At 36.9% G+C, this 26156-nt stretch overlaps 1 protein-coding gene across 6 annotated transcripts in view; it reads right to left on the bottom strand.

Annotated features, from left to right (window-relative positions):
• Positions 1-1115: 1115 nt before the first annotated feature.
• The window catches only part of ANO4 (anoctamin 4), a 417061-nt gene continuing 392020 nt past the window's right edge, over positions 1116-26156 (bottom strand). For all 6 annotated transcript variants that reach the window (XM_045462469.1, XM_045462468.1, XM_045462470.1 and 3 more), the window contains 6 exons: positions 25573-25725; positions 24444-24591; positions 18113-18232; positions 5886-5991; positions 4159-4354; positions 1116-1877 (listed from right to left, as the gene is read on the bottom strand). In XM_045462469.1, coding sequence (XP_045318425.1) covers positions 4163-4354; positions 5886-5991; positions 18113-18232; positions 24444-24591; positions 25573-25725 — 719 coding nt within the window. In that variant the 3' untranslated portion in view covers positions 1116-1877; positions 4159-4162. The remainder of the gene's footprint in view (positions 1878-4158; positions 4355-5885; positions 5992-18112; positions 18233-24443; positions 24592-25572; positions 25726-26156) is intronic.

Below are 26156 nucleotides of genomic sequence, written 5' to 3'. Positions count from 1 at the left end.
ACCACAGGCAGAAAAAGGTTTTGGTCATGGAGTTAAGTTCAGTTTATGCTCAGACCAGGGAGAAAGTTGCACTTAATAAATGTTTACTTCTTTATCCTGATCAGTGCCTTTGGTAATCCTCTACCTAGCTGTGACTGTTCACGGCCCATTCCAAACCCAAAGAGGGACTCACAATTCTTTGCCTCCACTGTTCTACCTGCCCCAAGGATTTATTGGGCCATGATGCTTGGGGTGGAGCTTCAGGCATACTGAACAAAAGTGACAAACTGAGTCAGTATGGCAAGTTGTCTTATTGGAATCTCTTTGCATTTCATCTCTGGAGACTTTTCATGGAAATTCCTTTTCCCTGGGGCTGCTGTGAAAAAGTTCACAGACTTCTCAGCCAGTGATTGAAAAGAAAACTCTTTCAATGGCTTTTTGTCTCAGTTTCCATAAAGTGTATCTCCTTAGTTTAGGCCCTGCTAGGGTTAGGACTTCACTCCCAGGAACATCAGGTCATAGAGAAAACTAAGAAATGGTTGAAGTTCTACCCTGTCCAATGCCACTCTGACTGCTGGTACTATATAGGCTAAGAAAACACCTAAGGTCTTTGGGAATCAACCGGCTTACGTGAATACATATCTAAACTAGGACAGTGTTTGATGGACCCTGGTAATGGGAGCATTTCATCTCCTTAACTCACATAGGCAAGATGATAACATAGTTCAAGGGCAGGTTCTGCTCTCTTTAGAAAAGAGTAACCACAACAGGCATTGTTTAGAAACCTTTTTTTTTTTTTTTAAACAGATGTATGGCCTCTTCCAAAGATTAGCAGACCAAAGTAATCAGGGCAATTAAAACATCATACGTAAGTGTCATTGGCTATATTTCATATTTCCTCAACAAAGTTATGTCAATGACATTTTCCAAGTTCTTCTGAGAGATATCTAATTAGTTGGCTTGATATTCTAAAAAAGTAGCCTAGAAACAAGATGGAAAAAAAAATGTACTCTGTCTGAAGTGATTTCTCAGGAGTGTGTGGGAGTAATAAACCTTCCTTTAAAGATCTCACTCTAATTTCTCTTATTCTATGAGAAAAAAATATGACAGAATTTCAGAAGACCCAACTGAAAATATTCCATGTGCATAAATTTATTTTAAATTTTATTGCATCACATTATACAAGCATTAAACATGGCTTCATGTTGATGACTATTTAAATGTGAAAATTTGTCATTCATGTCAGTACCCTTTGGCTATTTACAAGTAAGGAATTTCTATGTACTTTATATATCTCTGTATTTGTATGTACATATGTAAGAATACATGACTATACATATGTACACACAGAAATACATCTATGGCCATACACATAGCTATAGATATGTCATATATAATAATCTCCTCAGAAAGATCTGAAATTAAAAAAAAAGAAAAAGTTGTAAACAGGGTCTTGTCTGTATCGTTCAGTGACGTGGAATTAGGACCATATAATGACATTCTAGGAATGTGTGTCCAGGTGTCTGAATACCCTTATTAGCCCAGTGTCTGTAAAATTCACATGGGACAGAATGCAAAAAAGGTAGCAAACAGGCTGAAAAACAGGCCCAGTATACAAGTTCCCCTTGGTTTTAAAAACTTGAGAATGTAACTGCCCATGATGTGCATGCTTGCTTGGTCAAGAATGGTCTATGGATAGAGAGCAATTGTGTGCTGCAACGTGATTTCACAGCAGCATGATTTCCCAGGTAGTCCTTTAAGGGTGCTGACTCCCCTGCTGCTGCCAATGTCTGCGACATGCACTGCGGTTGCATTTTAGTCATTCACTTGAATGTGCTTTTGCACAGCTGGGAGAAGTAAACAGGTTTCAGGTCCTTGGCTTGGAAATGAACTGTTACCTAGAAAGAGGAAAGAAGGCATTGAAACCCCATGTACACACAATAGCTTAAGAACACAGTGTGCAATGGTTTATTTGTACTCACCACGAATCAAAGGCATTGAAAGAATTTGCAACCCCAAACTGAGTCAGGTATGGTATAAACATTATTGTGCCTGCTTTACAGATGAACAGACTGAGTCAGAAAGGCAGTCTGAAGCAAGGTGACATCCTGCCAACTGTTGGAGGAATAAGACAGACAAATACTATGCTTTCAAGCAAAAATTAGAAATGGCCTCTGGGGAGAAAGCAACCCATAATGAGGAGGCCAGAAAAAACTCCCAATTGGTTACTAGCCTTATAGCCCAGTGCAGCCCCTAGAAGTGTAGGTAATGCCGCTTACTGCACCTTGGTCTTGGCTACTGGAGCTCCTGGGAGCAATTCTCTTCACTAATGTCTGCCTCCTACCCTAAACAAAGCCATCTGGATAGTCAGCCATTTTCCTTTGAAGGCTGACCAGAGCCAGAGAAGAGGTGATCAGAATGGGGCTTGGAACAAATTCTAGAATCCCAGAGTGTTAAAACTGGATAGGCTCTTTTTTTTTATTTTTATTTTCTTTTTAAGTTCTTAAATTAAATTCTAGTTAGTTAACATACAGTGTAATATTAAAAACTGGATAGACTCTTAAAGTATTGTTCAGTCCAACTTCTTTACTTCTGTAAATGTGGAAATCAAATCCACATGAATATTCCATTCCAGGTCGTACAGAGAATGGAAAAGCCAGGTCTAGAATCTGGTGGAGCATAACACAACGTTTAACAATACAAATCCCGTGTAGTATTCTGTAGCACTTTATTGTTTCATACATGTCTCACATACATTGCCTTATTTGAGCTGCATATTAGTTCTGTCAAATAAACAGGCTCAGAAAAAGTAGGCAATTTTCCCAAAGTCGCATAGTCACATGGCAAATCTAGGAAATGGCAAAATTATTATGTTGCAAAAAATGTCTTACTTTTAGTGAAACCAAGACCTACTTTGGAATTGAGGGAGGGGCATTGTTCAATATCTGTATACTATTATCCTTGTGGGTCTGGGGTCTGGGTCTAAGTCCTCCTAAGTCCTCTAGGGACTTAGTCCTTCCTCTAAGTCCACCTTCATATCCAACTCAAAATAACCTCCTAGACTCTTAACACAGATCTGGGGCAACAGAACTTCTCTAGCTGAACAACAAATGTCCCTGTAGATATTGTCTACATCGTAATCAATATGAAAAATGAAAAACATACTTTCTTTCCCTGTATATCCCATTTTTCTTTGGAGGCAAAATTTTGAAAAATGTTTTCAAAGTTAGTCTTCAAACAAGTGGAGGGGGAGAAATGAGGGTGAGGAAGGCGAAAGGAATGCTATAATATTAGATTTACAGAGTACCAAAACTGAGAGCTCATCTAATCATTTGTGAGGAAACTGAGGCCCAGAGATGAACTGAGTTGTCCAAGGACACACAGCCAATATTTGACTTACCTGAGAGAAGGTCTCAGGAAAACTTTCTGATAAGATATGTGGAAACATTATGAAACTGTCTTACAATGCTTTTAGCCTTAATCCACCTCCTTTATTCACTGAATTGCATTTAATGGGTGCCATGTGCTTAATGCTATGCTAACTAGTTGGAAGAATAAAATTACCATCCATAAAGATACCATTCCTAAAGATGCTTAAAATTGTGCTGGGGAAGCCTGATAACTATTTGAAAATCATAAATAATACAGTTCAATATATAGGTCAATACACGTAGTAATGATGCAATAACCGGAGAAGTTTCTAAGAAGCGAGTCTCAGCAGGCTGATAAGTCTGGGAAAAACTTACTAGAGGGTATGGTGTGACATGGACCATCCTGAAGGAAACAATAAGTGGGTGATGGAGGGAGGGCCATCTTGGGTGAGATAAAAAGGTGACTTTAATATCCCCAAGGCAACAGGACTCTTTTCTGTTGAAAGAGAACTGCCAAACAGGAGTAGAAGGCAGAAAAGAAGGTTTATTTCAGGGAATAATAAGGCCAAGTCATAAAGACCTTGACTACCAGGCCAAGAGTGTCATGGAGGTAGAGAAGAGTTGCAGGAATTATGTGCAAATGGAAGATAAAGTTAAATTGTGCAATTAAGAAATAAGCTGGCTTGAGAAGCTTCTAAGGAGTTTGACTCATATCAGTAGAATGATGGCAAGCTTTGATTCAAGGAGTTTAAAGCACTAACTTCAACCCAAGGAGAGATTTCAGACCATGAGCACACCTCTCACCTACCTGGTCATGGCCACTCATTGTGGTGTGCTTTTCCATTTTTCTTCCTCTCCTTTCGTTCCTTCTGGAGACGCTCCAGTTCTGCTTCGTACATCATCTCTTGAATCAAGTATTTCTCTCTTCTCATTCGATCCCTTAGATCTTTTGGGAGGTCTGGGATCAGATATGAAATGAGGTGCTTTATACAAAACACGAGATGCTAAAAACATAAAGGAGAATACAACAAGTTAGGTTTATTGCCCATGCTTAGTGGAAAGAGCTCTGGGAATTGGTGCAAGAATGCCTCTCACTCTAGGGACATGGAGCCTCTCAAGTGTCTGGAAAGGTCAAGGGAGGTGTGTGTGAGGAAAGAAGACCATAGGGATAGGTGGGGACCGAACTTGGTCTGATGACACTTCATAGGGAATGAGAAAAGGAATAAGGAAAGAATGTGGAGAACCAGTGGTCAGAGAATGCAAGGGAGAGCCAGAAGTACATATACTGTGGAATCAGAAAACCTAGGGTTGAATCTTGGCTCTGTAGCTTTTATTACTTAAGAGCTGTTTGTTTGGCTGAGAATAAGTCACTCTGAGCTTCAATTTACTCATGTGTAAGATGGGCATTATTGTGAAAATTATAAGAAAATGTTGCAAATACAAATTGCTAAATTTGCTTTGCAAATTTTAATTGTAAGAATTATCAGTAGGCCTAAGGGAAGTGATCATTTCAGGAAGAAACTTTTTTCCGGTAAACTGCCACAAATTCTTTACCTGACTTACTAATAGCGGAAACTCTAGAATCACTGTCATTTCTATTTGCCTATATGAGGATTATCAGTAAAGTACCAGGTGATAATTTAAAGGCTTTCATAATTCTAAAGTATTAAAAACTTTAAAGTGGGACTGAGTCATTGATAAGTGAATTCCCAGGGAAGAACAACTTGTCTTCTCTTAGTTTCCTGGAGTGAAGAAAAAAAGCAAATGAAAAAGAGGTATAGGAAACTTCCAGTCCAAGCCAAGAGGCAGTCTTGGTTTTTCTTTAATCTGGCTTTTAACATATACAAATGGGTATCAAATTTCCACTTATAAGTATAGTCATAGAAATACAAATGATTTGGGGCATCTGGGTGGCTCAGTTGGTTAAGTGTCTGACTTCGGCTCAGGTCATGATCTCACCATTTATGAGTTGGAGCCCCATGTTGGGCTTTGTGCTGACAGCTCAGAGCCTGGAGTCTGCTTCGGATTCTGTGTCTCCCTCTCTCTCTCTGCCCCTCAGTCCAAGTAATGAATACTTATTTGTGTCTTAAATATAATGTCATGATGACACATAACCAGAGGCTACCACTTGTATAATACCCAGTTCAATGTTTTCCAGACTCTAGTCTTTGAACACCTACATCAGGAAGAATCATGTTGGAGAGCTTGTGAAAAGCAAATTACAGACCTGACGTATCTGAATCTCTGTGAGTAGTGATAATAAAACCTACAATTTTCCTAAAGTTGAAGAACAATGGCCCTAGAGTATTAGGACTAATGATTTCTGGTTTATCCATTAACAATCAACAATGGACTTTCAATTATTTCTTGAACAACTCAAGGTAAAAAAGATTTAAAAAAGAGGCTATATAATATTACTCTAATACTTCTGGACATATGTAATCACATTGAAAGTTCTCACCGTTGCATTTATGCATTATTCTCAGTTACTTCATTATGGCAAAGGTAGTAAAGGAATTGGTTAAGAGAAGATACCTCAAACACAATGATAAAAGCCAATCGAGCTGCTAGGACGTGCCAGAACTGCAGTGTGTAGCCATAGGGCACCAGTGAATGAGGAGGGTCACGGTAGTCTCGGTATCTATAAATATATAGGAGAATGAATGTTACATTCCAAGCTATGATTTTCCTGACTCCCATATCTCATCCATTCCCACTATGTAGTCCTCATTCATGACAGATGGTTTAAAAAGTTTCTCTCTTCTAGACATTTGTCACTTTACTTGCCCATCCTTTCTTCTTCTGGTAAAAGAATATCTCCTCTCCTCTGGGAAATTATCCATGTGGGTTAGGCAGGGTTCACCCCCTACCCTGACTCCAGCTCAAAAGATGATCAGTGAGAATCTTCACCAGGACTTCTGCTAGAATGGTCATTTAGCGAATTATCGCTACGTCCACAGAGGGTAAAAGCCTGGAGCTGCTGCTGGCTATCACAGACTATGTGGAGAGAGCTTCTTTGAGAATGGTAATTTGAACAACTCAGAGCCAGGAGAGAGGCATTGTGTTGGTTGACACTGCTGGAGGCTTGAGATTTAGCCATTACCAATGTATCATCCTGCCAACCTCCCAGTTACCTGAACCAATGACTTTTGAAAAGTCAGTTTATACTGGATTTCTCCCACTTGACAATAGAGTCCTTCCCAACATATGCTCCAACTATAACTTATGAATCAGCATCAAATTCCACAAATAGATGTTGAGTACCTACTAGAAGCAAGGCACTGGTCCTAAGAACTTAAATCCATGTAACTCCATTTTATCTTTGCTGTAATGACAGGTGGGGAAACAGAAAAATGACTCTCAATATTATAGAGTTTTCATTAGTCTTGAGCCCAGTATTCTTTTCATTAGCTCTAGAAATGTGTAAAGATACGGAAGTGCTAATTCTTCTAACAGTTCTGTATGTAAACTTACCAAATTCCATTGTCTCAGTAAAAATTATGATCATCCAGACTCCTATCCTGGATAGTACCTAACCTCAAGATCAGCACTAACTTATGTGTGAGAATTCAAGATAATTCCTATGCAGGGTATCTGTTCTTAAAATTAAGTATAATTGACAGATGATGTTATATTAGTTTATATTAGATGTTATATTGATTTGACAATTCTATACATTACTCAGTGCTCATCACAATAAGTATTGTCACCATTTGTCATCATACAATGTTATTAAACATTGACGATATTCCCTATGCTGTACTTTTCATCACAGGATTTATTTATTTTGTAACTGGAGGTCTATATCTCTTAATCTCCATTATCTATTTAGCCTATCCCCCTACCCACCACCCCTCTGACAATCAGCAGTTTGTTCTCTGTGTTTAAGTCTGGTTTTTTTCTTCATTTGTTTTGCTTTTTAAATTCCATGTATAAGTGAAATCATATGATATTTATCTTTTTCTGACTTATTTCACCTAGCATAATACCGTCTACATCCATCTATGTTGCCGCAAATGGCAAGATCTTATTCTTTTTGTGGCTGATATTCCATTATACACATATAAACCACCTCTTCTTTCACCATTTATCTATCGGTAGATACTTGGGTTGCTTCCATACCTTAGCTATTGTGAATAATGCTTCAATAAATATGGGAGTGCATGTATTTTTGTTGAATCTGCATTTTCATTTTCTTTAGGTAAATACATAGCAGTAGAATTACTGGATTATATCATATCTAATTTTTTGAGGAACCTCCATAATGTTTCCCACAGTGATTGCACCAATTTACATTCCCACTAACAGTGCATGTGGATTCTCTTTTCTCCACATCCTCCACCAACACTTGTTGTCTTTTTGATACTAGCCATTCTGGCTGATGTGAGGTGGTATCTCATTGTGATTTTGTTGTATTTCCCTGATGATTAGTACTATCTGTTGGCCACTGGTGTGTCTTCTTTGGGAAAATGGCTATTCAGGTACTCTATTTTTTAATATGATTGTTTTCTGGTGTTGAGTTACAGAAATTCTTTATATATTTTGGATATTAACCCCTTATCAGCTGTATCAATTGCAAATATCCACTCCCATTTACTAGGTTGCCTTTTAGTTTTGTTGATGATTTCTTTTGCTGTGCAGAAGCTTTTTATTTTGGTGTAGTCCCACTACTTTATTTTTGCTTTTGTTTCCCTTGCCTGAGGACACCTACCCATAAATATTTTGCTATTCCTGATGTCCAAGAGAATACTGCCCATGTTTTCCTCTAGGATTTTTATAGTTTCCAGTCTTACATTTAGGTCTTTAAAGCATTCTGAATTTATTTTTTGTGTATGGTATAAGAAAGTGGTCCAGGGCACCTGGGTGGCTCAGTTGGTTGAGTGTCTGACTCTTGATTTCAGCTCAGGTCATGATCCCAGTGTTGTGGGATCAAGCCCTCCATCAGGCTCCGTGCTGAGCATGGAGCCTGCTTAAGATATTCTCTCTCTCTCTCTCTCTCTCCCTCCCCCCCCTTCTGCCCCCTTTCCCCTGCTCACACTCCTTAAAAAAAAAAGTAGTCCAGTTTTATTCTTTTGCATGTAGCTGTCCAATTTTCCCAACACCATTTGTTGAAAGGACTACCTTTTCCCTATTGTATATCTTGTCCCCTTTTTCATAGATTGACCATATAGGTGTGGGTTTATTTCTGGACTGTCTATCCTGTTCCATTGATCTATGTGTCTATTTTTGTTCTATGCAGAATCTTTTTTTTCCATAACCATATCATTTTATTCATAAATTTAATCATTTATAAACACATTTGGGCAGATTTGTTCATGAATTTCCTCATATTCATGTTGGCTTCCTGCACACTTTGGCGGCTCCATAATCTTTCCTTTTTTTAAATTTAAATATATTAAATTTATTGTCAAATTGGTTTCCATACAACACTCAGTGCTCATCCCAAAAGATGTATGCAGAATATCTTTGAAAAGAAGCAAAGACTACAAAAATGAGCTGTCACTATTGTCACAATTATCATATTAATTATCATTACTGTCTATGGTATATAATAATGTATTACAATTGTTTTGTGAGTAAAATTATGTTTATGATGAGTATCTGGTGCTGAACTTAAGAATGAATCTACTAGTGCCTTCAAGCTGTTGGTTCTCTCTGTAATGATGAGGATTGGTCATTGTCTAAAACACCTTTTTTCTAATATATGATTACATAAATGGTTTCTGTCAAAGGTCCAATTTATTGGGGACTAAAAGTTTGCATGGACTAATCTTTCTAGAAGAAAAATGGCAGTATGCTTTTTATTATACATATGGTTGATTATTAGACAAAAGTATATTTATAAAAGGAGGGAAACTGAATTGTTTCAAGAATCACCCTAACTCCTTAAACCTTTTACACAACAGCATTTGCTAAAACAAAATTCTTTTCAGAACCCACTGCTCCCCTTCCTATTTATGCCTCTGTTCTGCTCTTAACTGGTGCCCTTCATTGTGACTGCTCTATCTCCTAGCTTCTCAGACCTTGTTCAGCTTTTCATTTGAGGAATTTTAATAAATCTTTTCCTCCCCATATCTCTTGTAAATTCATTGTGTGGAAAATTATGCTTTTCCCTTGACTGTTCCCAAAACCACAATATAGATGTATCATTCTTAAATTTCTGCTACAAGTTTGGTAGTATTAAGTGAATTCATTTATACATCAAATATAACCATTCATTAAATATAAGCATGAAAACTAGAAAGATGAAATACTTTCTTATGACCCAAAGATGATTATCAAACATGACTATTTATAAAATTGTACATATACGCAAGTAGTTTTACCCCACCCCCATTCTGCTGTTTCGTTTTCCATGGTTTCAGTTACCACATCCTCCCTACCACAGTCAGGAGGGAGAGGATCCTGTTGCTGACTATTGTCACAATGTCAATAGGAGCCTAATGCTAGGTCACAATGCCTATGTCATTTGCCTCAATTCATCTCATCACATAGGCATTTTTACTTCCCATTATCACAAGAAGAATGGCAAGTACAATGTTGTATTTTCATAGAGACCACATTCACATAATTTTTCTTACACTATATTGTGATAATTGTTATTAGTTATTCATCTTACTGTGACTAATTTATAAATTAAACTTTCTCATGTATGTATGTATGTATGTATGTATGTATGTATGTATGTATGTATATATAGGAAAAACATAGTGTATATAGGGTTTGGTACCATCCACAATTTCAGGCATCCATTTGGGTCTTGGAATGTATCTCCCTCAGATAAGGGATGACTACTGCAATATGCAAAAATGAAAACACTTGTTTTTAGGTGGTGGTCTTAAATTTTAATTTGTAGATTTTTATATTTTAAAAATTAACATTCCTTACATTTTTTAATATTTAGAAAACACTTATACTCATGGCTATGGTGAGTTGGGAATATTTGAGGTAATTGCTATATAGAGATCCAGTTGTTGAGGATATGCATCTATTTGCTCTGCCTCTGTCTAGGATACATCCATTTGTGGATCTATCACAGAGCTCTGCTAATATGTGTCCAAAGGATTGCGATGTTCCTACATTGGCACTTAACTTCTGATTCTTGTTCTTAGGACCTATGAAATTTTTAAAAGTTTCACTTTTCAGAAGCAGCAGGTTTCTGGCCTTCCTACTCTTTTAAGCTATTGTATCACAGTCAAGTTTCTCTCTAGAAAATTCCTTATTGCTACCCTAAGGCAATTAAGATGCAGTGGTGCTAATGAATTTGGCTGTCATCTGCTTCACTGCCCACAGCTATCTCCAAAACTCTGTATTGGAAAGCACACTGAAACCAAGTTTGGGGTCTGCCTGACTTTATTATCTTGGGAAATTCAGGAAGCTTCTCTAGACATCAGTTTTCCCTGGTAACACAATTAGGGTCTCTTCATCTCACCAGGCCCTAATATTTTGGATTCTCCCTCTTTTCTGGTATGAGTCTGCAGATGACTGTTTCAAGGGGAGCTCTCAGTCGATGTGCCAGCCTACTCCTGATCCCACTGGTCTTTTCAATGAGGCAGAGGTCTGAGAGATGCTCAGATGTCATTTGTGCCCCATGTCTCTGTTTTTTGATGTAGTGCTGTTTATTTGATTTGCCAAATGACAGACTACATGTTTACTTGTGCAAAGAAAACACTTTCCTGGCCCTGCTGTAGAAACAGACAGAAAGCCAAGTTTCAAAGCTAATTGAATCAGTGTTTTACTGCTCTAATCTTAATTTAGTATCTTCAAAGACATTAAGTGGTCCAGGAGCATTAATGTTTGGAGGAATTTTTTTTGAGTGAGTCACAGTTGTTTTCAGAAAGTAACACTTGTAATTTCTTGGCTTCAGTTTTACATGTGGGAAAGGCAGGATGTTCCCTTTTGACAAGTTAGTGCATTCTGTAAAGCTGCTTTTGTTTCTCAGGAAATGGATTATTGGCTTGCAAGCATATTTTTTTTCCTAGTGCCAGGTATAGTTAATTCGTTCCCATTTTTTAAAAATGTAAAAGTGTATGTACATTTGAAAGAATGATAGTGAACTTCATGTAACCCCATCCAAGGTAAGACCTAGAGCATGGTCAGGGGCTTACAAATGCCTCATTGTCAATCCCAGACACCCTGAAAGGTAACTGCTATTTAATTTTCTTCTTTTCTCTATGGTTGTACTACTTGCTCAAGTGTTCCTAAATAAAACAGTGCTTAGTTTTCATCTGCTTTGAACTCTGTATAAATGAAATCATATAGTGTTATTTTGTGATTATACCTTTAATTGAGTTCTCAATTCTATTCCATTTTCTATTTGATTCTGTAATACCACTACACTAATTAGTAAAATTTTATACTATTTCTAATGTAAAGTACATCTCCCCTTCATTATTCAAAAGTATCTTGACTATTCTGCATCCTTTGCGTTTCCATATAACATTATTTTTGACATTAGGTGCACAGAATTGTCCTACTCCTATATCTCAATTTATAAGTAAACTCATTGGCCCATTTGTGTTTTTTCTATATTTATTTAATACCTTAATAATATGATGAACTCTCATAAATCCACCATGCAACATAAGACTTAAAACATTATCAGGAACTTATCTTACCCTCTGTATTCCTCCTTTTCCTCATCCCCTTGCTTTCCTTATCCTGAACTTTATTCTTATCATTAACAAATGTTTGTATGTATATTCATTCATATTTGTCTGAATATTATACTGTTTAGTTTTGGTATTGAATTTTCTAGAAAGGATAGTATACTGTATGCAGTCTTCTGAGGCTTTTTTTTGTTTTTTTACTACCATGGCTACTAAGATTCATCCATGCTGTTGCCTATTTATTTCCATTGCTATAAAACAGACCCTAGTATGAATATATTGTGGTTGTTCTATGTAGTGCATGTTTAGATATATTCTCACATATTGGTCATTTCTTTATTTTCTTTCAACTTGTCTAGCCATGTAAGTTCTTGAAAAACAAAGCTCAAGTTTATTCAGTTTGGATAAAAGTACTTCTACATTCCATTCTGGGTTTCACCTTTTTTTATTATGAAAAATTATTTTTTCCTATAATGAGAACTTTTAAGATCTACTCTTCTAGCAAATTTAAGATTTGAAATACAGTATTATTAACTATGGTCACCATGCTGTGTATTACATCTCAAGATTTATTTTATAACTGGAAGTTTGTATCTTTTGACTATGTTCACAAATTTTGCTTTGGTAATTACCAATATGTTCTTTGACTGTATGAGTTTGAGTTTTTTGTTTTGTTTTGATTCTACATATAAGTGAGATCATACAGTATTTGTTTTACCCTATATGACTTATTTCATTTAGCATAATGTCCTCAGGGTCCATCCATGGTATCCATGAAAGTCAGGATTTCCTTCTATTTTATGGCTGAAGAATATTCTTGTGTGTATATGTGTGTATCACATTTTCTTTACTCATTCATTCATGAATGGGCACTTAGGTTGTTTCTGCATTTCGGTATTGTCTTGACTATGCTACAATAAACATGAAGGAACAGGTATCTTTTTGAGTTAGTGTTTGGATAATACTTGGAAGAAGAATTGCTGGATCATATGAATTTCTATTTTTTGTTTTTTGAGGAACCTCCATATATTTCCATAGTAGCTGTACCAATTTACATTCTCACCGGCCCAGTGCACAAGGGTTCCTTTTCCTATACATGCATTCCAAAACTTATTTCTTATTAGAATGGCTATTATTAAAAAGACAACTGTGAAGTGCTATCTCATTGTCGTTTGGTTTGCATTTCCCTGATCGTTAGTGATGTTGACTGGCTTTTCATGTACCTTTTGGCCAGCTGTATGTATTCTCCAGAAAAATGTCTATCTAGGTTCTCTACCCATTTTTAAGTTGAATTGTTCATTTTTTCCATTGTATGTGTTCTCTGTATATTTTGGATATTACCCCCTTATCAGATATGATTGGCAAATATTTTTCCAGTAAGTAGGTTGTCTTTTCATGTTGATGATTTCCTTTGCTGTGAAGAAGCTTTCAGTTTGATTTATTCCCACTTATTTATTTTTGCTTTTGTTGCCTTTGCTTTTGATGTCAGATTCAAGAAATCACCACCACAACCAATGTCAAATAGCTTAATGCCTATGTTTTCTTCTAAGAGTTACATTGTTTCGGGTCTTATGTTCAAAGCTTTAATCTATTTTGAGTTAATTTTTGTGTATGATGTAAGATGTTCGCCCAGTTTCATTCTTCAACATGGGGCTGTCCAGTTTTCCCAACACCATTTATTGAAGAGACCGTCCTTTCTCCATTGTCAATTCTTGGCTCTGTTAGAAATTAATTATGCATGGGCTTATTTCTGGGTTCTCTGTTCTGTTAATTTATATGTGACTGCCTTATGACAGTACCATACTGTTTTGATTACTATAGCTTTACAACATAGTTTGAAATCAGGAACATGATGCCTCCATTTTTGTTTTTCTTTCTCAAGATTGCTTTGGATATTTGAGGTCTTTGTGGTTCTGTGCAAATTTTAGAATTGTTTTTTCTATTTCTGTGAAAAATGCTATTGGAATTAGGAATTGCACTGACTCTATAGATTAATTTGGGTAGTATGGACATTTTAACAATTCTTTAAAAAAATTTTTTTTTTACATTTAAATTCAAGTTAGTTAACATATAGTGTATTCTTGGCTTTAGGAGTAGAACCCAGTGATTCATCTCTTATATATGAGACCCAGTGCTCATCCCAACAAGTGCCCACTACCCATTTAACACATCCCCCTACTACCTCTTCTCCAGCAACCCTGTTTGTTCTCTGTATTTAAGAGTCTTTTATTGTTTGCCTCCCTCTCTGTTTATATCTTATTTTTCCTTCTCTTCCCCTATGTTCATCTGCTGTGTCTCTCAAATTCCACACAGGAGTGAAATCATATATCTTTCTCTGATTTATTTTGCTTAGCTTAATACACTCTAAATCCATCCTTACTGTTACAAATGGCCAGATGCCATTCTTTTTCATTGCTGAGTAGCATTCCATTGTGTGTGTGCGTGCACGTGTATACCACATCTTCTTTATTCATCAGTTGATGGACATCTGAACTCTGCATAATTTGGCTATTGTTGATAGTGCAGCTATAAACACTGGGGGTGCATGTGCCCCTTCAAATCAGCATTTTTGTGTCCTTTAGATCAATACCCAGTTGTGCAACTGAAAAGATGCTCAACAACACTCATCATCAGGGAAAAAGAAATCAAAACCATAATGAGATACCACCTCACACTTGTCAGAATGGCAAAAAATAACTCAGGAAACAACAGATGTTGGTAAGGTTGTGGAGAAAGGGGAACCCTTTGGACTTTGGTGGGAATGCAAATAGTGCAGCCACTTTAGAAAACAGTATGGAGTTTCCTCAAAAAATTAAAAATAGAACTATCCTAAAAATTGTTCTAAGCCATGAGCACAGATTATCTTTCCAATTATTTGTATCTTCTATTTCTTTTATCATTGTCTTATAGTTTTTAGTATACAGGTAGGTATTTTACCTCCCTGGTTAAATTTATTCCTCGATACTTTATTCTTTTTGATGCAATTGTAAATGGAATTGTTTTCTTAAGTTTGTTATTAGTGTATAGAAAAACAAATGATTTCTGTATATTGATATTGTATCCTACAAATTTACTTAATGTTTGTTAGTTCTAGCAGTTTTCTGCTGGAGTCTTAGGGTTGTCTATATATAATATAATGTGACCTGCAAATAATGATAATTTTACTTCATTTCCCATTTGGATGCATTTTACATCTTTTTCTTATCTAACTGCTCTAGTTAGGACCTACAATACTATGTTGGATAAAAGTGGCTAGACTGGGCATCCTTGTATTGCTCCTGATCTTAGGTGAAAAGCTGTTAGCTTTTTGCCATTAAGTATGACATAGCCATGGGCTTGTCATATATCGTCTTTATTATTATGTTGAGGTACATTTCTTCTATACTCAGGTTGTTGAGAGTTGTTATTGTGAAAGGATGTTGAATTTTGTCAAATGATTCATCTGTTGAGATGATCATATCATTTTTATATTTTATTTTGTTAATGTGGCATATCACATTGATTGGTGGATGTGGAATCACCATCCTTGCATTCCTGGAATAAATCATTGATCATGGTGTGTGGTCCTTCTAATGTATTGTTGAATTCAGTTTACTAATATTTTGTTGAAGAATTTTACACTTATATTCACCATGGATATTAGCCTGTAATTTATTTCCTTGAGGTGTCCTTGCCTGGTTTTGGAATTAGGGTAATGCCAGCCATGTAAAATGAGTTTGGAGGGGTTTCCTCCTTTTCTAGTGTTTGGAAGATTTTGAGAATTGGTATTAATTCTTTGAATGTGTGGTAGAACTCATCAGTGAAGCTGTCTGGTCCTGGACTTTTGTTTGTTGGGAGGTTTTTGTTTACTGATTCAATCTCTTTACTAGTAATTGGTATGTTCCAATTTCCTGTTTCTTCTCAATTTGGTCTTGGTAGTTTGTATGTTTCAAGAAATTTGTCCATTTCTTCTAGGTTGTCAAATTGTTGGTGTATAATTGTTCACTGGTCTCTTATGATCCATTGTTCTGTAGTGTCAGTTATAATGTATCTTGTTCCAATTTTTTTCCCCAGTCTTCTTTTTCTTGGTAAGTCTAGCTAAATGTTTGTCAACGTTGTCAATTTATTTATATTTTCAAGGAAGCACCTCCTGGTTTTATTGATCTTCTCTATTTGTTTTTAGTTTCATTTTTCCTCTGATCTTTGTTACTTTTTCCCTTCTACTAACTTGGGTCTTCATTTGTTCTTTTTTTTTTTTTTTAGTTCCTTGAGGTATAGTTAGGTTGTTTGAGGTTTTTCTTGTTACTTGAGGTAGCCATTTAGTGCTATGAACTTCCCTCTTAGGATTGTTTTTGCTGCATTCCGTATGTTTTGGTATGTTGTAATAATTTCCAAATGTCTCAAGCTCTGTCTGATTACTCCTTGACTTCTTCTTTGATTCATTAGATGTTTAGTAGCATGTTTAATCTCCACATACTTGTGATTTTTTTCCAGTTTTCTTCTTGTAATTTATCATTTATACCATTGGGGTCAGAAAAGATGCTTGATGTGATTTCAATCTTAAATTTATTAAACTTGTTTTGTGGCATAACATGATCTGTCCTGGAGAATGTCTCATGTGCACTTGAGAAGGATGTATTCTGATGCTTTTGGATGGAAAGTTGTACATATGTCTGTAACATGTTGTCTGGACCAATGTTACTTTATTGATTTTCTGCATGGATGATTTATCATTGATGTAAGTGGGGTATTAAAGTTCCCTACTATGGGTGAATTGCTATGCATTTTTCCCTTAGATTTATTAATATTTGTTTTATATATTAGGCACCCCTTTGTTGGGTACATTGGGAGAAATGTTGTATCTTCTTGTTGGATTGACTGACCCCTTTATCATTATGTAATGATCTTCTTTTGAAAGTCTGTATTTAGAACAGACAATATATCCCAACTTTCATTAGGTTTTTATTTGCATGTGATTATCTTTTTCCATCCCTTTACATTCAGTCTGTTTGTGTCCTTACATCAGAAGTGAGCAGCAAATAGATAGGTCTTGTCTTTTTATCCATTCAGCCATTCTATGTCTTTTGATTGAAGAATTTATTTGTATTTAAAGTAGTTACTGATAGGTAGGTACTTACTGCCATTTGTTAATTATTTTCTGGCTGTTTTGTAGTTACTCTGTGTTCATTTCTTTTCCTGCTCTCTCCCTTTATGATCTGATGGCTTTATTTTAGTGGTATGCTTATATTTCTTACTCTTTCTGTTTTGTGTATCTATATATTTTTTGCTTTGTGGTTACCACAACTGTGGTATATGCTGTTACATATTATAACAGTCTATTTTATTTTAAGTTGATAATTATTAAAACTTGATCACGTTCTAAAGCTCTACATTTTTGTTCTGCCCCAACGTTTTGTTTTTCATGTCGCAATTTCTTTATTTTATGTATCTCTTAACTGATTATTGTAGTTATAAGTATTTTTACTACTTTTGTCTTTTAACCTCATACTAGCTTTATAAGTGATCATTCCTCTTTTTTTCCTATATATTTACCCGTGAGATTTATACTTTCAACTGTTTCCTTGTTACTAATTAGCACCCCTTCATTTCAACTTAAAGAAGTCCCTTTACCATTTCTTGTTAGGCTGGTCTAGTGGTGATGAACTCCTTTCCGTTTTGCTTGTCTGGAAAACTCTTTATCTCTCCTTCAATTTTGAAGGACATTGTTGCTGGGCAGGGCATTCTTGGTTGGCAGATATGTTCCTTTCAGCACTTTGAATATATCATGCCACTCCCTTCTGGCCTATAAAATTTCTCCTGAGAAATCTGATAGTTTTATGGGGGTTTCCCTTGTATATAACAAGTTGCTTTTCTCTTCCTGCTTTTAATATTCTTGTCTTTAACTTTTGACCCTTTCATTATAATGTCTTGGTGTGGGTCTCTTTGGGTTCTCTTGTTTGGCTTCCTGGATCTGGACATCTGGGTTCCACCCCAGAGATTCTGTTTTAATTTTCTAGGTCACAGTCCTGGTCAGGAGGAGTTTTAAAATTCTCCAATGGATGTTAATGCATGATCAAGATTGAGAACCACTGCTTTAAACTGTTCAGTCAGAAAGGACTGTCTGAGCAAAACCTCCCCATGGTAGAGTCAGCACAGGTTAGGCTGAGTGCTCACCTGCAGTACTTGAGAGGAGTCCCCGAGAACTCACTGCCATCAGACTCAGGCTCAGATCGGTTCTCAAAGTCAGAAATTCGAAACACAGATAAGCTGGCATTCACATAGCCAACCATGCACCTGAAAGAGAAAACAAATGCTATAATTAGATCTCTGATCACTTCTGCATCCAATTCAATAAAGGCTCTACTTCCTAGAAGCTCTTGCACTTGTAAACGCCTTTAGCTGGCTCTGACTTGTCACAAGCACTCAGGGCACACCGAAAAATCCTGGGTATGTGAAATCAGGAACAAGTCATTCTTTTATTCTAGTACTTTTTGTTCACAATCATCATATAGAACATCACTGCACCAATCACTACTTCAGCGAAATAGGTGAAAGACAGCATTGCATAATCAGTACAAATTATAGGCAAGTCACTGCTTCTTTCCTTGATGATATAAACACACACGCACATATAAACACATTCCTTTATTAATGAATATCTATATTCTCTCATAATGTCATGAATGTGACTGGTGTGACCATGACTCCCTCCCAACTCACATCCCTTGCTACAGTCATGATAGACTACATTCTCTGTCATGCTTTTGTTCAGGTTGTCTTTTCTATTGGGATTCCCTATTCATTTCTTTATAAGTGGAAATAGTGCTCCTTTTCCAATGACCAACTGAAATGGCACGCTTTCTGGGAAGATGTCCTAATCCTGGCCCAAAAGCTCATTCCCTCCTCTGTATGGTGCTGCACTTAACTTCACCATCACCATACAGCTTGTGCTAGAGTTGGCCGCATACATGTAGGTCTTCTTTAGATTGTAGTTGTTTTTGGAGAACAGGTGTCCTAGGTATTTTTGTATCCTAGGATGGTCTTATGTAGTGTAGGAATCCAGTAAATACCAAATTCAATTGATTTCATATGGGCATATAGACTACTGCCTATATACCGCAGGGATAATAAGCTTCTTGAGGACACAGCTTCCATTCTGTACTGGGAGTTAGTATATTATAATACTAAACACTAGGATTAGAGGGTCAGATTGTAGCTCTTCTGCTTTCTAGTCATGCAAATTCAGCAAGTTATGTAACTTCCTTAGACAACCACAGGGCCTACCTAATAGGGTCATTGTGGGGATTAAATGAAATGATACCTGTAAAGCAAGTGTGACAGAGTGCTTAACCTATAGCAAGATCTTAATTAAGTGTGAATGGCTATTATGAATTTTATTTATTTATTTTTACCTTGCAGGAGGTCAACAAATAATTATTAATTTAATGAGTAAATCATAGCTTTCAAATTCCCTTCATTAACTTGTCTGGCATGATTACTCCAAGCTGCTGAACACCGAACCAAAACAATGACACAGACACAGTACTGAGACCACGTGAGTTCTGTATGTTGTCTTGCTCAAGACAAATCACTGGGGTTTTATCATGGCCTTAAAAAAATGAAGCAAGCAGAAAGACCCATTTGTCAAGTCACTCATGGATGAAACAAATGGTCAGTGGGTGTGTAACATGCCTTAATCCAACTGGCAGAAGGTCTCCCCTACAACTCCTCAGAAGGACAATTTGGAACTGCCTAGAACATGACATGAAAGAAAATTAGTGCCTTGATTATTAGCTGTCACAGAGAGGGAGCCAGCTTTTGTGAGCTACAGAATATAGCAGAGTCTTCTCAAGACCCAAACAGTGAGAAAGGAAAGTTCCTCTGGAAACTGGCAGAAAACAGACCCAACACTGAAATGAAATATTTACAACCCCTCCTGCACTCTTTCTTATCTCCCAAAGCAGCCCTGTGGCTTTATTAAGATTAAAGCTGCAGTTTGATGGCTGCTCTGTCCAAAAACTCAATTGAGAAAAGTCTAAATTTAAATAAAATACCGGTCTCCTGGACAATATCCAGCCTTCAAAATAAAGAGGCTATATCTTTGAACTATTTATTAAGCATATTCATGTATTGCCAGTCATAAATCCAAGTTGAAAATATGCCTTTGGTGGTTCTGTACTCCTGTGTATAAAGCATCACACACGGACACAGTCCATACACACACACACACACACACACACACACATATATACACACCTAGTTATCAGCTGTGTAAGTCTCCCTTCCATATCCTTTCCATAATCAGGGAAGAAGAGGGACTGCTAATACTGAACTGGCTAGGCATTTCTCGAAGTCTTTTCACTGTGGTAGAATCTTCGCTATTGTCCATAATAAGTAGTTGAGGCAGTCATCAAGTCAGGGAAATGAGATTTCCCACAGTTCACTGTATGAAGTTTAGCCAGTGGCATTCATGTGTCAACTCAGTGACCTACTGTTACAGCAGGGAGGCCACAGGCAGTGGCAGATCCCATCTGTCCCTGTTTGCTAGCAGGAGATCTCTATACCCTCACTGTGACACACTACCAGCTGCCAGTTAGAGGAACGATGAAGCACTGATGATCAGGCAGAGGTAAGAGATACAGAGAGGAAGGTATCAGACAAACAAAGAGTTTCTGTGAATATAAAATAATGAAGTTAATTTTCTTAAGGGGTTGGTGGATGGCCTCTGAAGGTACTTCCAAAAAAGGAGATTCAGAAAATATCTTACGTAAGGGTAGCATTAAATTAGGATGCATACCTCTTCCAAGTAACTTCTGCAAAGACCACATTCATTTAAATGTGAGAATAATGGTTTTAAAACCATTCATGACTAATTGTTTCAATCCTTTACTACAAGGAAAAAGATGAGTGAGTAGTAATCACTAATAATCAGTTTTAAGGGAAAGAACAGAACCAGAAATTGACTTTTGAGTTTGTAGATTCCTGACCAAAATTACTGCAGAGTATCTTTGAGTTTTGCTATTCATTTGCCTTTGAGGTTTTACATATAGTGACACAAATGGCATGGGGATAGGACTCAAATGATGAAAAAGCTAGGAAAAATCAGATCTGGTTTACGCATTTAAAGTCAAATGTGCCTTACAGATAAATGACAAATTTATACATTAACTTATCTATAGATACTTAGGCTAATGAGATGATGACAGAAGAAAGTGGAATTCTGACTTATTGCAATAAAAATGCCAGACATCATGAAAAAGGAAGATTCAATCTCTGTACAGTAGGCTTTATGTTTTTAAATACAACTTTGCAATTGGTTATGATGTTGATCTATTGGATTATAATTTGCAAAAATATCTTGCAAACTAAGTAATGTATTTGTGATTCATTCTGTGACAATTTGAGAATTGTGTCCTTGATCAAGTCTCTAACTCCTTATGATACCACTATTTATACACAAAAATCAGCTTTGGTTTAGATCACTAAATCAGATCTATACCTCACAATAGTCCTAAGGCCTGCATATATCTTTAGAGAATGTTCCACAAGTCTAGCTTGATAACAACAGTAATTAGTTTCTCACATTCAACGGATGGGTAGGGGAGCTCAAAATGGTTATTTGTGCTATTTGAAAATAATTTTAGTTGATTAAAATTTAGTTCTGATTAACAGAACAATTTTATAGTATACAACTTCAACTGTGCTTTGTAATTTCTGTCTTCTGATGCATACCTGGAGGAGATTTTAGTTCTCTAAGCACTTTTCTTTTTTTTATTTTTTTTAAATTTTTTTTTCAACGTTTATTTATTTTTGGGACAGAGAGAGACAGAGCATGAACGGGGGAGGGGCAGAGAGAGAGGGAGACACAGAATCGGAAACAGGCTCCAGGCTCTGAGCCATCAGCCCAGAGCCTGACACGGGGCTCGAACTCACGGACCGCGAGATCGTGACCTGGCTGAAGTCGGACGCTTAACCGACTGCGCCACCCAGGCGCCCCACTAAGCGCTTTTCTAAAAAGGTTTATATGAAGATCTCTTGAAAGAGACAGTGACTTCATTTTACAAACCATAAACAATCTGAGCAGGGGCATTGGTCCAGGAATCCCCCTAGGTAGGCTGTAGTCAAAAGGAAGGAATTTCTTGAGAGGAGAGATGAAATATTTGAAACATTCTCATGTACCCACTGTGTGGAGAACATTGCCTCAAATTATGGCATTCCTTTCATGTTCAGATCTGGCTGGAAAAGGAGAATGTCTTCCCCTCTATGCCACTGAAGATGCATTCCCTGAACACTCATGACAGTAGGAAGACTGCGGATGGAGAGCACATCCAGGGAGCAGTTGAGATATCCTGTCCTAGGGACAAGGGGCATGTGAACTGAGTGACTCTGGATATATGCACGAAATTATCCTTGGGGAAGCCAGGGAAAGCTGAAAAAATGGTGAGAATTCGGAGAAAGGTAGTTGATTTGGTTGGAGTACTTTTGATTTAGAGTAAGTTTCAGTTGAAAGATGGCATTTCTACAGGTGCATTAAATCATAATAAGAAATTGGACATACTACCTCAAAAGCCTGTAACATTCTAAATTTTGACAATGCTGCTCCCCTATCAGTTAAATCATTTCTAAAGAATTTTTATCAGGAAAAAAAACTTAAAAAGGATAATAGAGTAGTTGGTGGGGCAGAAAATAAGATTCATGAAGAAATGAATACAAATGCAACTATTTGAAAACAAGAAAAATGACCAATGGATTAGAAGATAGAAGGTAGATCTATAAATATTGAAAGTGGCAGAAGACTCATAAGTGAAAGAGAAAAGTTATTTATAAAAAATAGCTCAGGGGAGCCTAAGAAAACTGAAACAAGGAGGCTATTAGGGAAATTTTAAACCCCATGAACACTGTCTTAAATCTAAATTGTCAACATTCTAAAGCTTTGATTCACTATCATAAATGTACATATATGTTTCCACTTTATTTTTGGGTTCCCCCAAACCAAGACAGGTTTCATTCTATTTGGGGGTGGAAAAGAATTTAAATAACCATTGGAATGTAAACCCCTGGGAGTTCTCTCCTGTTAGATGAGCTGTTTGACAATTTATTGGCAATGGCCCTGAGGGCTGTTTTGTTCAGGATGGAGAGCACTGTATGAGTCCAGGCTTTGCCTTCATGTGGGTTCTCATAGGTACTCTGCCTTGATATTCTGGACTTAACCTCTAATCTCTTTCTGCTCTTCAAAGTGAGGGTAATAATGCATGTCCCACTCCTAGGGTTGTTTTGAGAGTCAAATGCAAAACAGATGGGAAAGTGGTTTAAACAAAGGCAAGCTTTTCCAGGCTCAGTCAAGCAGAGAATGTTGGCATCAGTTACAATTAGAAAGAATATGTGAGTAGTACAACATAAGTCTTTAAATCTCTTAAAATGGGATGGCACGTTCACTTAAAGTTGCTAGATAATTAGTGTCTAATGTCCACATGGTTATTATAGTAAAGAACTTTATAGAAGCTTCTTCAAATAGCTGGAATGTAGGTTTTATTACATTCAGCTGTCCATGCCTTAGAGTACTTATGTAGGATTAATAATGAAATTGGACCTAGACTAGGGGTGCATAAATTTGGCTGACTTGATTTGGTGGCACTTTACTCCTTGGGGCTAATTGAATCACAGTGGCTATACAGAATTAGTTTAGTTCTGATAGTAAACCCAAAGGAAGGGCTGCCTGTGCAGGTAATCATAGCCCATGTGGGATGACTTCTGGGGCATTGAAAAGACTCCCAAACATATCCTACTCTGACCTACAAACCTCTAAATTCTACAATTAGAATTGATTATTTTTACTCTGGCCAAACAGGTATTTTTCTCCCACTAAAGTATGTTAAGAAATCTAGGGGCATGCTATAATTTTGCCTGGGCTTTACCTGACGAGAAATACCCAGAAAGCCCTGATTTTGGGAATCACTTAGGTGATGCCATAGAATTGAATCTGCCTGGGATAATATATACATTGGTTAGGTCAGTAGCCAGGAAGGATTACTTACTCTACAAATACTTATTGAGTATCTATAGGGTATTTATCACGTGGTTGTATATTTCCCATGTAGAATTTGCAGAATCTCCATATGATGATACAAGAGTAATCAGATTATAACTGTCCTCTTAAAATAAAAATGGTATAACTATACTATATCATGTGCTATTTTTTTGTCTACACACATTAGCATACCACACATTTCTCAATTCATAGTGGGCACAGGTCATGGGTAGGGGAAATGATTAATTGCTGCTCTCACACTGGATTCCACCTAAAACTTGTCTGACCTATATTGACCCCACCACTTCAGGATGTGTTTTCTTTGGCTAAAAGCATCATCATAATTTCACCTCCCTCCCCCACTCCCCACCATTCTAATCCTGGGTTACTCCAGTGCAGAAGCTTCTGTCTGAGTGAACCAGCATCACACAGTGCATAGGAAATGGGGATTTCATGATAGTTTTATGACAAACTTACTTTTGTCCAGCTTCTCCTTGACCTGCACAAGGTCCATACTTATAAGCATACACCAAGCGAGGAATAAAGTCAGATGTTATTGCTATGACAAATGCATTTGTAATAACAGAGAGAATTCCAATGCCTTCAAGAATTCCATACCAAATTCCTATTCAAGGAGAAGTGTTATATTAGTTCCAGACATAACAGCAGAGATAATAAACACAAAAAACAACTGGGGTAAGTAATTTCAATAGTCCTTTCCATGGATCCTTACATCCCAAATACTGACACTTGTAACCAACAGTAAGAATTTGTACTTGCAAATATCTTGTCACTGAAGGAGCTCCTGTGGAAGTACTACTGTTCATCACTTAACAACTCAGTCAGGATCAGACTTAAGTCAGAGAGTTCTGGTCAATGATGAGGCACCAATATGCTAGCCAGTAAGATGGGCACTCACACTGTCAAGCCAATACCAGCCTGGGAGCTCCTGAAGCACGCTGACATCTGTGTGGGCCCAGTCCCTGTTGCATTGGCCCAGGGTAGGTGCTCACTGAATGTGTGTTTGTTTCATATGGAAGTTAAAGAACACTGTGAGCCAAGTGTATCCACATTCAATTCTCTTCTGTACACATTGACTAAGTGCCTGCTGCCTCTGTACTAAGAACTGGATGCAGAAATGAATAAAAGGTGGTCTCTGACCCCAGGCAGTTCTCAAGAGGCTGCATCTGATTCAACTCAGCTTTTCTCATCAAAGACCAAAGGCCATCTCTGTCTTTAGAAAAACTGGATCATGATTTCTGTGACTAAGGCAAACGTTTGGGGGAAGGGTAAAACAAAGTAAAGCAAATGGAGGATTACTTTAAAAAGGATGTAAGTGATAAGTCAATATTTTAGATTCCAAGTTCTTAAGATAGAAATAACCAAACTGAGAATCTATTTAAGCACAAATTCTCTCGTACCAGAAATAATAAATTTCTGAAAAGGTAGCTTTACTTGTCTAATATTATTTAAAGCTAACATAATTATTCTCTTGCAAGAATTATTAAGTCATCTTACATGGAAACCATAAGTAAAAATCCAAAGTTGGTATCTTATTTTATCCACTAGATGGTTAATATCTTAAAAAAATTCAAATCTAACTTACCTATGTCTTTGGCCCTTGAAGCTAAAGGTCGTCTCCACTGTGTGACAAATTTGTAAGCATCAAGTCGGATTTCAATTATGTTGTTCAGTAAGGCCAGAAGTGGTGCTAGGGGAAAAGCTGCCACAAAGATAGTTGTGAATCCAAACTGAAGAACTAGAGAATAGAAAAGGAAAAAGAACAAAGAGTATTGGCTTTCTATTACTATTTTCAAAAGGATAATAATCTGAATGTGTCCATGTCTTCACCCATATTTTTCCCAATATAGAAGCACAGGAAACATCTCTACAGAAAAATGGCCAGGACACTGGAGAAACAGGCACTCCCTGGGTCTGAAAGTAATGACATCCTAGGAGAAATGACCATACCTAAGATGCAGATCTTGTTTTCTAAATACCATTTTCTAATAAATGGAACAGAGGTCCTTGAATAAATGTTTGATTCTAGAGCTATAGCAGGGAAAATACAAGGGGAGTCTGGAATATCTCATGATGTTAGGAAGTCCTTGAAATAGAATGGGGAACATATCAGTAGAACACAGGACAAACCTGAAGAAGCTACCAATAGCCAAAGCTGGAACAATATAT

The sequence above is a fragment of the Leopardus geoffroyi genome, chromosome B4 (genome assembly GCF_018350155.1).
Source record: "Leopardus geoffroyi isolate Oge1 chromosome B4, O.geoffroyi_Oge1_pat1.0, whole genome shotgun sequence".
Taxonomy (NCBI): domain Eukaryota; kingdom Metazoa; phylum Chordata; class Mammalia; order Carnivora; family Felidae; genus Leopardus; species Leopardus geoffroyi.
Note: the sequence above shows the minus strand (reverse complement) of the source record. Positions and strands in the feature narration are given on the sequence as shown.